This window comes from Camelus bactrianus, chromosome 6 (genome assembly GCF_048773025.1).
Source record: "Camelus bactrianus isolate YW-2024 breed Bactrian camel chromosome 6, ASM4877302v1, whole genome shotgun sequence".
NCBI classification, from domain to species: Eukaryota; Metazoa; Chordata; class Mammalia; order Artiodactyla; family Camelidae; genus Camelus; species Camelus bactrianus.
In genome coordinates, this window is record NC_133544.1 from 12,571,147 (window position 1) to 12,582,756 (window position 11,610).

At 46.2% G+C, this 11,610-nt stretch overlaps 1 protein-coding gene across 1 annotated transcript; it reads right to left on the reverse strand.

Annotated features, from left to right (window-relative positions):
• Positions 1–258: 258 nt before the first annotated feature.
• Positions 259–11,110, reverse strand: CALM1 (calmodulin 1). The gene is made up of 6 exons (XM_010968685.3): positions 10,855–11,110; positions 7,973–8,003; positions 6,883–7,026; positions 4,587–4,693; positions 4,003–4,138; positions 259–3,823 (listed from the first exon to the last, which is right to left on the reverse strand). The coding sequence occupies exons 1-6, from the start codon at positions 10,855–10,857 to the stop codon at positions 3,795–3,797; spliced, it is 450 nt and encodes a 149-aa protein (XP_010966987.1). The 5' UTR covers positions 10,858–11,110; the 3' UTR covers positions 259–3,794.
• Between the last annotated feature and the right edge of the window lie 500 nt (positions 11,111–11,610).

The following is an 11,610-nucleotide window of genomic DNA, read 5'->3' on the forward strand; positions in this document are numbered from 1 at the left end:
CTTCTTATAGTGTGGATTTTTGCATAAAGCAAACATGGATACGTTAATATGCCAAGAGACTCTGTTAAAATGTCAGATAGTTAACACCTAAAACTGTAAAACCAGGGTAAAGCTGTAGTGGGACGTGTCTGTTGTGTTTCTGGCCCCTCACCTACCATACTACAGCCACGGTGGAATCCCACCCGAGGGCAGGTATAGCTTGTTCATTGAGCAAAAGGGATGGAAACATTGCAAGCTAAAAACCTACAGAGTTCGCAGTTAGAGATGAAAGGCTGCAGAAATGTTTATTGAATACAGTGCCAGGTTTATAAATAAAACTTATTTACAATTTCCATAGAGTTGGTCCCCCATCAGAGAGGTGGTTAAATCTCCGAACAGTTTATCTTGAGATTTACAGAAACGTTCAAGTACATGTCCTTTTCCGATCGCCACGGTGAAGGGTGACTTCGGGAACAAAGGAACTACCGCCATCTTTGCTACAGACGTGTCTAGTGAACATTATCACAGATCTGGAGAAAGAACACACACTGCACCCATACCGCTACCTTCTTACTTCAAGGGATACAGACAGCAGAGAATTTCTGTCTCCTACAGGACAACTTCAAGGGATCAAAAGAGAAAATAGTAACTGCCAGCTGAAGGGATAGATTAGTAAGACACATTCGTGGAATCTAGTTACTGTCAAAAGGGTAAATGTATTTTGGATATACAATAATTAATCGAAATGTTTAAAATAATTGAATGGACGAAGAGCAGACTTGACCAAATTTACATTCGTTTAGGAAGAAGTTCCCAGTACGCTGAGGGGCTGCTAATATGCTGCTACTCCGATGGGTCACAGCAGCGCGAGGCCTGGTGGCCGGCCCCGCCTTACAATATGGGTACAAGTACAGTCAGACATGCATTTATAAAGAGAATATAAAAATATGTACAGTAGCTAATTTTCAATGTGTTTTAAGTTGCCGAAAGACACCAATTAAAGTGTGCAAAAATTCATTTGTCAAAAAATCAGAAAAAGCCTTCCTTGGCAACAGTGCATCAAAAGCCCATCTGAAATATCAAGATACATTGCCTCGCTCAACACCTACCCCAAACAGATGGAGAACAAAACTATGAAAGTGTGTGCCAAGTACACAGCAGTTTTTTTTATGGCAAGTCTCAGGCTCAAGCGGGATGCCAGTTAAACTAGTCACTTTATATATATAAATATATGTATATATTTATAGAGCAGTTAGAAGTAGGGGCAAGAGTTGACAGGAAGGTGCTAACCAGCTTTGAAGAGGACTGCCGTAACAGCCAGCTACTTCCTCTCACAAACTCCTGCAGGCTGCCAGCACCCAACCGCTGGCCGTCCCTTCACAGGCCAGAGATGGACTCGGCTTCCGCCAAGCTGGAACTCAGCATTCCCTGGGGGAACGGTTTCTGGTTCCCATACAGGATCCTGGCCATTTAAGAATCTGGTTTCAAAAGTAGTCTTCTAAGACTGTAGGACCGCTAAAATTAAGTCCACCCAGCTTCTAGCAAAAGACTGGGTGGAAGGGTAAGAAACAAGTCAAACCACCCCAAACCCTTTTTAAAATTACCAAGAGGTCATCAGCCACAGGCCTGAGACTGGGTCAACAGTGAGGCTGCTTGACCTCCCTACAAGAAACATCCAGGTTATTAACTTACTTGAACCAGAAACCCCAGTCCAATCTCAGAAACCCCCCCCACCCCGAGGTATTCTGAGATGTTCCTTTCAGATTCAGGGAGTTATGAAAGCAAAGTCTAGCTCATGCTGTCAACATCCCATCTACCCAACCATCCAGTCTAAAGACAAGCAGCAAAGGCTGGCGGGTTCCTCTCCACCGCTCTGACCCACCCCTCTGGCGGGAAAACTAACGCGCTGCAAAATGCCAGAGAGACAAGGAGCAGGAGAGGGAGAAGCTGAGGGTCTCTATAAATCAACCCTGAATGCACCCATTTGGCTGCCAAGAGCTTCTCACTGCCTCGCTAGCAGCCTGCCGCTGTTCCCTGGCAAATTAAAACCTCCCACACAAACGTTCAAAACCCAAATCTCCTTGCTAATAAGATACAACCAGTTAACACCCTGAAAAACGCACATCCAGCCTTCATTTCAAAGAGAGCTCTGCACTAAATGCAAATATTCCTTTTTTGGGGGGGGCTTTTAAGCAAACCAAACCCACTGCAAAGACCAGTACCAGCATCTCGTCATTTTGGTTACAGGTTTATAAAGAAACAAAAAATTCCCTCTGGGCTGGAGTTTTACCTTCAAGCTGGGAGGCCAGTTTAGTTCTACTTGGGGGAAAAAAAGCAAAGTCAGGTCAACTTAAAAAAAAAAAAGTTTAAAAGACTCTAAGGTTAAGTAGTCATAAATTAAAAATCGTGAATCAAAAGGTGACTGACTGGTAGTGTCTTTTAGGCATGAAGAGACTGGCTAAGAAGTGACTACTGCTTCTACCACACACAGCGAGGATCGAATTACAGACACACTAAATCATGTCTCTTGCACAGATGGTCTCAAGTAGTTACATAAAACAGGTAATCAGCAGCACAATTGATAAGAACCCCTAAATACATGCTTGAGAGAAAGTGGGTTTTTTCCTTCATTAAGAGCTCTACTGCCTGAATAATCATTAAGTTACCATGATTCACTCCCCCCCACCCCAGTGAAATTACAAGTAGACCTACACGTCCATAAATAAGATGAAGCAATCAGTATCTGCTTGGTTTTAGGCAAGGTCTCAGGCTCAGAGGCTGGGGCTGGGACGTCAGAGAGAGGGAGGGAAACCCAATGCTGGGCTGTGGGCATTTAAAGGTACACTGGCCATCCCTTCAACTGCCTTGTCCCCATTTAGATCTCAGCTTTACAAAGCATTTAACACCACTTTAAGTTAATGGTCTTTTTATTGGAAAAAAAAAAAAAAGACTAGCATTTACAACTTGGAATGGACGTAAATTGTAATTTCTTGAACAGCAATGTTGATGGTTGTGCTGAAGTCCACAGCCACAGCCTACTCTGCTGGCTCCAAGTCATGGTTCAGAAGGTTTTAAAAACAGAGAGTCCAAAGATGCTCCCTTGATAAACGTTTCTTTTTAAAAATTTGTGTGAACGGTGATAGCCTGACACCCATTTTGCTCTAGCACAATGCAGACAATGCTAAACCAACACACACTGGCATGCCACCAGGATGTGTCATGGTCATCATGGGTCGGGGCACAGGGAAGTTACAAGAGGGCCATCCTGCTAGTGGGGCCGTGCCTAGACAGTGTATCCTCCACCCACTCTGCAGCACGGCATCCTGAGGCAAACCAATTTTAAATGGTTGTTTTCAGGAAACCAGCTATGACAATTTATACTAACAAACCAAACTAGAACCCATTTGAGTAGGTTTTGAATCTGTTTTTTCATTTTTCGTTTTTAATACAAACGCCTGACTGTGCTCAATTGTCAAGCGGCATGCATGAAAAACTGGCCAGCCCAAACAGTGTATTAATCATGAGCAAATGGACCTGCAAGGAGTCCACTAAGTGCTTCCTTATCATTAAGGTAGGACAAGTATTTATATCGGAAAACTGATGTGTAGCTTGATCTTTAGGGGACAGGACCACCAACCAATACATGCAGATTTCTTGTGTGTGTGGACAGAAGGTACTTTTGACATTCAATTTTGCTATATAGAAACAGAATGAGTAAATGAACTTTTTTTTTTCTTTTTTTTTTTTGCAAGAGGTAAGTAAAAGATTCAATTTGATTCTTCTAGAGGGGGGAAAAAGGAGTTGAAAGTAGCTCTTCACTTTGCAGTCATCATCTGTACGAATTCTGAAAAGACAAATAATCATAACCTTTGGTTATCTTCAAAAGCAGCTTTAATGAATACAGTATCTCTACTCTGCATAAGAAAAAAACTATCAGTGAAAGTCTAGTGAAGCAATTAACTTGTTTATGGATCCTAAAGGGGAGGCTATTAAAAACTAAGCTAGAGAAACGTAGTCTTTTACCTTCGTAGTTGACTTGTCCATCTCCATCAATATCTGCTTCTCTGATCATTTCATCTACTTCCTCATCTGTTAGTTTTTCTCCTAAGTTTGTCATGACGTGACGTAGCTCTGCAGCACTGATGTAACCATTGCCATCCTGTGAACATTCAGCACTCGTTACTGACAGGACCTCATAGTGGTTCAGTGTGGGCAAGCAGGTCTCTCACTTCATCTCAACTGCCCCTCATGTAACTGCCAACTCTGTGTTCACTGACAATTCTCCAACCTCCAGTGTATATATACTGCATGTATATAGTAGGTATATATACATGCAGTTAGCCAATGCAAAAAATGCAGGGGCTTTTCAAAAGCTAACAGAAACTGAAAGTAACCACCAAGAAACTTGGTTCAAAATTTCTCTACTATTTATTATGCTTACTCTCATCTGATAAAGTTACCGCAATAAGTCAGGATATTTGAAAGTGAGATTACAAGGCTCAGGCAGTTAGGTAAGTGATCTAACTAGAACAGAATGTTAAAGCTTTTAGAAATGACAGCCAAAAAGCCATATTTAAGTACAGTCTGCAATGCAGACGCAGGATTACCTTGTCAAAGACTCGGAATGCCTCACGGATTTCTTCTTCACTGTCTGTATCTTTCATTTTTCTAGCCATCATAGTCAAAAATTCTGGGAAGTCAATGGTGCCATTACCTCAAATTAAAAAACAAAAGCTCATGTGAAATAAGTGCTCCAGTAATGCTACTCTGTGGTGGCAATTTTAGAACCACTTTATAGAACAGTAAGCACCTGTTAGGACAAACTGGTAAATTATTTTAGCAGGTTGAACCATCTTAGGTCTGAACTATTCAAATACTTCACAGGGCAACTTCACATGATTCACATAATTCAAACCAGTAATTAGGATAGCGTTTAATGATACAAAGGAAAATGCACGTACAGATTCCCGGCCACTGAAGGGTTTGTACAGTTCAAGAGGATAAAGCACACAGCAACACAGGCTGAATCTTTCCACTCCCAAGGGAAGCACTTGAGTTTGCCTTCCCCCAAATTGGGGAGATCACTCAGATCTAACTATGCCTGGGCGAGTGATGCTAGTAATGGTCTATAACTGGACTGCCACGAGTACACAATGTTTTTAGGAAAGAAAAGGATTATGAGATGGGGAAAGTTGACTTTGTTATGCCAGGGATCATAAAGTGTTAAGAAAGTCTTCTCCAGGAGCCATGTCTCAGCCACTTTATAATAAGTCACCAAATCATTTTCTCCCCAACTCAGTATCTTTATTTCCCATTAAGAGCAAGGCTCAGAAGTGTTTTCTCAGCTCAGACCATTAACATTTAGGAAACTGTCAGAAGAATCTGTTCTATGGCCAGTATTCCAAACAATTCCTCCTTTAAAACCAACAGTTAGATAAATACCCCAAAGACAAGCCACTGGAGCAACAGTGTAACCTGAATTACACATAAATAAAAATTAAATTAGAAGAAAAAAGTCTTAAGTCACTCATTTTCACTAGTACCTTTAAATTAAAATAGTAACTCAGAGATCCCTTCAAATCTATTTGGCCTCTAAAATTTTAAAGCATCATTGATATTCATGGATGACAAAATCAATTACTTGAAAAGCTTTCTCTTACAGCTAGGTAGCAATGCCCCAGGCATCAATGTTTATTCACTGCAAAAACTAGACTCTATAACTTGAGACAACTCTCCCCACCTTGTTCCATACAATCTGAGGGCCTAACAGACTGCCAGTCCCCAAGCACAGTTTCCCAGGGCTTACACAAAAGCCACCCATGTTCTCAAATGGCTGATCACCTTAGCAGTCAATCTAGACAGAACAATGAACAGCCTCTTTTTTGAAAAGATTAAGGATGAAAACAGTCTATAGAAGTAGCTCAAATGGGCTAAAACTGTTGTTAAGGAGATGACCCCAAACCCCTGCCTTCTAAGGTGTGTGACACAGACAAGTGTGATTCTACTTCATCACCTCATGGTACCAGTTTTTTAAATGTCTACCATCAAGCCGACCATCTAGAAAGTAGTCTAGATCCAAATTGTTTATTCCTACCTCATCTTTTAAAAACTCAGTAATGTTCTACAATGTTACATCTGTCGATTTGATTAATTTACTTATTAAATAAGTTAATTTATTAATTTAATTAATATGATACGCAAAAAACATAGATTTTCTTTTTTGAGGGGTGGAGGAGATGGTCAAAATTATTTACTGATGGAAGTGAGCAATAAGAAGTCTATTGCCCACTGTTCTGGAGTCCAGAGGAATGAACAACCAAAAGGTGACCAACTGCTACAGGGGTTACGGCCTGATTCTCTTGGCTCCGCGTCTTACACATCTTCCCCTTCTATTAGGTTCTGTAAACCTACTTCCTGCAGTCATCATACACCCCCACCTCCAAGCATCACGTGAGCCTCAAAATTCTCAATAAACACATCGACCGACAGCTTGCGCTGTGTTCGCTTCTACATTACAATCTAAGAGTGCTCTTCCCCCACTTAATGTAGGGTTTTTCTCCTTAAGAGACAATTAGCTTTTTAAAAAGCTATGGCTATTTATTTTTCCTTCCCCCAAAAGGACTCAGCACAGACTCATGGGCCAGTTGATAAAATACTGAGCTGTAGGTCATGGCAAATAAAAAAGAACAATACAGTGATCCGATCCAGGAAACGTTCTAGACAATGAGCAGGGCGAAAGGCAGGCCTGTAATCTTCTATTTTAATTGTCAATGGCTGTAAGGCAACCACAGAAAGGATCTTTGCACATTTAGTTTGCTCTGGGGACCTGAAAGACAATCTCATAACATGCCTGAACTTGAATTACACAACACTGGCACTCATTCATAGTTTTAAAGCCCTTACCGTCAGCATCCACTTCATTGATCATATCCTGCAATTCGGCTTCTGTTGGGTTCTGACCCAGTGACCTCATGACAGTTCCAAGTTCCTTTGTTGTGATGGTGCCATCACCATCTTTGTCAAATAGGGAGAAAGCTTCCTTGAATTCTGAAAACAAAAGTTTACTTTTTAGAAATGCCTTCACCCAACCCAGCCACAGCACACCCTTCCCCTGAACTTGCCAAAGCAAGCCGTTCAAGTTGTGCAAGTAACAGAAACTGCCTCGTCTTTATCAACTGAAACAAAGACCACAGCAGTTCTATTGGACTGCCCCTCATGTAGCAGTCCATAAAGCAAAACGTTGCTCCTGGCAACCAGTTCCATAAAACCACAGTACACTCAAATTCTTAAAGAAGCCTAAACTTGAACATGCTGAAATTAGTCCTAAATCCAATCTGACAAGTGAAGATTGGTCCACGTGTTCCCCCTTAAGGTCCTTTCCTGTTAAATTTCTACAGTCATTAGAACTCCCTGTTTCATAGCAACATGAAGAGGTGGTTACCAGAAATGTACATTCCCACATAACCACTGTGTTCTCTCTACGTGGCATTCAGGGTATTTCAAGGGCATTCCTGGTTTCCTAAAGAGAAACCATCTCAAAAAAGCCCTCCAGGAAATAGTAAAAGCTAAAATTCTAAACTAACATTAACTCCCTTCCTAATTATCATAGTGGTTCTCACATTCATTTTCACCCATTCCCATTTAGAATAGCAAGTACAAGCTTTCATGGTGAATTACTGACAGACCCGTAGCGTTAAGAATTCTAAACTACATTTGTGAGTAGCAGGCTCAATGAGATCTCATTACACACAAAGCCTGGCATATCGTGAAGCACAGTCAAGTACTCCAGAGTGTCACAAGTGGGTATTCTTAGTTCCACTTCCTTTCACATTATCTCCGAAATACTGACAAGGAGTTAAGACTTGACCTAAATATCTCTGCTTATTGTTTTCATTTAAATAAATTCTTAGAAAACTGCTCAGACCATAGGGAGCACCCAAACTTAGTTTGCCTAGTTCTGGCCTACTGAAACTCCCTGAAGTCATTAACTTACCAGCAATCTGCTCTTCGGTCAGTTGATCAGCCTACACAGAAAAAGAAAAGGTTATAATTCAGTCCACGAGAGTTTGATTGAGAACAACATAGTTTTTCCAATTATGCTTTTAATAGAGATCCTTCAATTTCAAAAAAAATTGCTTGAAAACTTTAGCACTGTCATTTAATAAAAACAATTAGAATAAAGGGAACCCTTTATGCTATTTTAAAAACTAAGGATGATAAGGAAGTGACAATATCTCATTTCAGGTCTTCTCTGGGCCTACGGCTGTGTGCTCTGAGATCTAGCTAGGAAGGGTCAGTTCATAATTTGAAAAATGGCACCTCTAGTGGCAAAAGACCCACTGCATGGGCTGCAGGGGCAGGCTCTGAGAAAGAAGAGCGCCACCTACTGCGCCAGAGACGCCGCAGTCCCTACTTCTACCCAAGAAGGGACCCAGCCTGGTAACTGCTGTCACCGCAGCCAGGATCGGGTCCAGGGGCAGGCTTTTAGTGCACCTTGCGCATTGCTGCGGGAGCTCAAAACCTCCAAACTGGCATTACATAATGGCATTGGGTTGGATTAACAGGCTTTTATGTCTATTTTATGAGATACAATTAAGCAGAAAAAATAAATATACAGCAGTGGGTTACCTCACCAACTTCATCTCCATGTAATAAATACTTTCCAATCATTTAAGTTAGGCAGTTATTTGTTAAAAGCCTACCATTTAGAATAGCTAATGCCCTTGGTCAAATTATATTAAGATTCAGAAGCCAGGAAAAAAATGGAACCATTCTACAACCGAGCTGTTACAAAACTGCAAAAATTAAGTACAGAGAAAAGTACATAATAATTATGAGATTATATCCTCTTTTTTCTAGAGAGGAACATTAACTTTGCTAGAGGATATTTACCTATCCACTTTAAGGATGACATATCAGCCGCTCATAATAAACACACTTTACTAGAGGTCGTAATGGCCACGAAGGTAATTCTCACTTGCATTATTTATTCTCTGCAACACAGAACCCGTGCCTCCAGCCAGGGGAATTCGAGATCTCAAGGAGAACTAATAGTATTTTTATTTTAATGAAGGATGCCTAATGAAGCCAGTTCCAAAATAAGTCCTAATAGAAGGCTGACAACATTAAGTTTATTCTCTTACATGAAAACTTGCACAACAGGAATGGGGCTCCGATATATTGATTAGGGGAAAAACTTATTTTTTCAAATTAGAACGAGGTCTTCCTTTCTACCCCCGTCACAGCAAGTTGGTTTTCTTTATACCGAATGAAGGAGACATGATGATTTATGTAACGCCAGGGCAACGTCTGTCTTGTACAACAGGAAGCGCTGCCACACCTCGTACAAAGAAGCTGTCACCTCACCGGGGAAACAGTCTCACCTCGCCGCAAAACTCTATTAGAGTGGTTATGGAGAGCATCAGCCTTCCTCGACAAAGAAGCACACCCCACCACGAAATCCGCGTTGGCCTCGGGGGCAAAGGTGCGCTGACCCTGCTGGGAGTCATCTCTCCTCCACCCTCCCCTCACCCCCGGCTAAGCCAGAAAAATGCTGCGAGTGATGTCAGCTCTGCCCGCCAAGGGAGGAAGGGGGCTGTGGAAAACACACCCAGCGAGGCGCACAGGCGTATCTGGCAATCTAGAGGCTGCAGAGAAAGCAGAAACGTGGAGGGCATCTCCCTTCGGACTGGGAAGTGGCGCGGAGCAGGGGAAACGCCGGCTGAGGGGAGGCCCCGAGTGCAGGCGAGTGCAGGGGGAGAGGCGGCCCCTGGGCAAGGTCGAGGCATCGCCCCTCCCAGGTTAGGGAGATAGCCCTCCCCACTCCCACTCCCGGGCCGCCCGGCAGGCGGAGGCCAAGTCCGCCCCGAGCCTCCCACCCGCTTCTGCTCTCCCAGGCGGCGAGCCCGCCGCGCCGCCGCCTCCTCCCGGTGCAGAAACTTTGCGTCTCTAATGGAAACCGAGCCGCGCGCCAGCTCCCTCCTCCCCCGCCCCCCACCGCCCCAATTAGCGCAAGCCGAGCGCCTCCCGCGGGAAGGGACCTCCTGGTGTACAGAGGCTCACGCACGCCTTTACTGCTGCACTAGGTGGGGGGCTGCAGGAGTGCGGGACGGGGAGACACCGGCCCCGGCCACACCGCAGGGCCGCGCCCGGTCGCAGGGCGGCCGGCCTGCCGCTTCCGCCCTCTCCGCCCCCCACCCCGCGCCTTCCTGCCCCCACCCCACCCTTCCCCGGCTCCTTCCTTCCCAACCCACGCCCGCGCCGCGCCCCCCAGGAGGGAGGAGGAAAGAGCGACCGGGAGAACGCGACCAGCGGGGACAGCCAGGGGGTGGGGGGAGGCTGAAAGCGCCCCCCAAGACCCGGCCGGAACAACGTGCGCCACCGGCTCGCTCCGGCCCATTCATTCTCCGCGGCCCGCCTGATCCACTGCCTCCTTGCTGGAGAGGCGGGGAAGCGGGGTGGGGTGGGGGGGTCCAGTGCCCGGCTCCGCCCGGGTCCCCTGCCCTCCCCGGGGCCCCGGCCGAGGCGCAGCGTTGCGGGCAGACCGGATGCGGCGCGCTGGATGCAGTGTTGCGGGGCTGGGGGAGGGGTTGGATGCAGAGGACTCTGGTGCAGCTGGACTTGGAGCCCCTACCCAGGGACAGCCCACCGCCAAGAGGGATCAAAATTTAAACGAGGATCCTGGCCAAGAAAACCGAGATGCAAATCCGGAATGCATCCTAAACGGCAGCTGCTGCGTAACACCCGGAAAAGAGGGAGAAAAAAACCCACCAAAGAAAAGAAAAAGAGAGAAGAAAACAACAGACTAAACTAAAAATTTGGTAAGAAATTATGGTCCGGCAGCTGCTAAGCTGGCTTTTGCCACTCCCAACCTACCATAGTGCGAGTGAAGGGAGGAAGAGCAGAGAGAGCGACGGTGGCTGCACCAGCGCAGGGGCTGTGACCGCAGAGGTGCCTCCGCTGCTGCTGCTGCTGCTGCTGCTGCTGCTGCTGCTGCTGCTGTTGCTGCTGCTGTTAAAGCGCGGTGTGCACTGAGCGATATGCCGCCGCCACCTGCGCCGCCGCCCAACTGCGAGTAACGGCGCCGCGCCCTCGAGGCTCCCAGCACCACTGCCGAAGTGCCAGACTGCGCTCGGCAATATATATATGGCGCTCCGTATCCCTCCGCCGCGGCCGTGGCCGCCTCGCTCGGGGGTGGGGCCTTGCCCGCTAGCCCCGCCCCCCGGCGCGCCCGGCTTCCCACCGCCCGCTGCGTTCCGCCACCGCGGGCCCGGTCCGGGACCCGGACGCAGAGGGTTTGGGGTCGGGGAGGCACTGGGCCGTGGGGCAGGTATCGGGAGGAGTCTTCAGGGATGCCCGCCCGTGGCCGAGGCGAGGACAGAATATCTGCATAGCCCCGACTTGGGGCGGCCCTGGGCTTCAGAAGCCGACAGCCCCTCACCCTACCCCTACCTGTGGGGCTCTCCTTCACCTCACATCCCCTACCCTTCCGCTGGGGTAGTGGGGTTCCCCTGGCCCCTCGCCACTGCGTCCCGAGCTGGCCGCCTCGGTCCGCGGAGCTGCGAGCGGTCCTAGGGCAGGGGGCGGCCGCGAGGAGCCGGGGGCAGAGGAATTGACCGCACACCTTCAGTT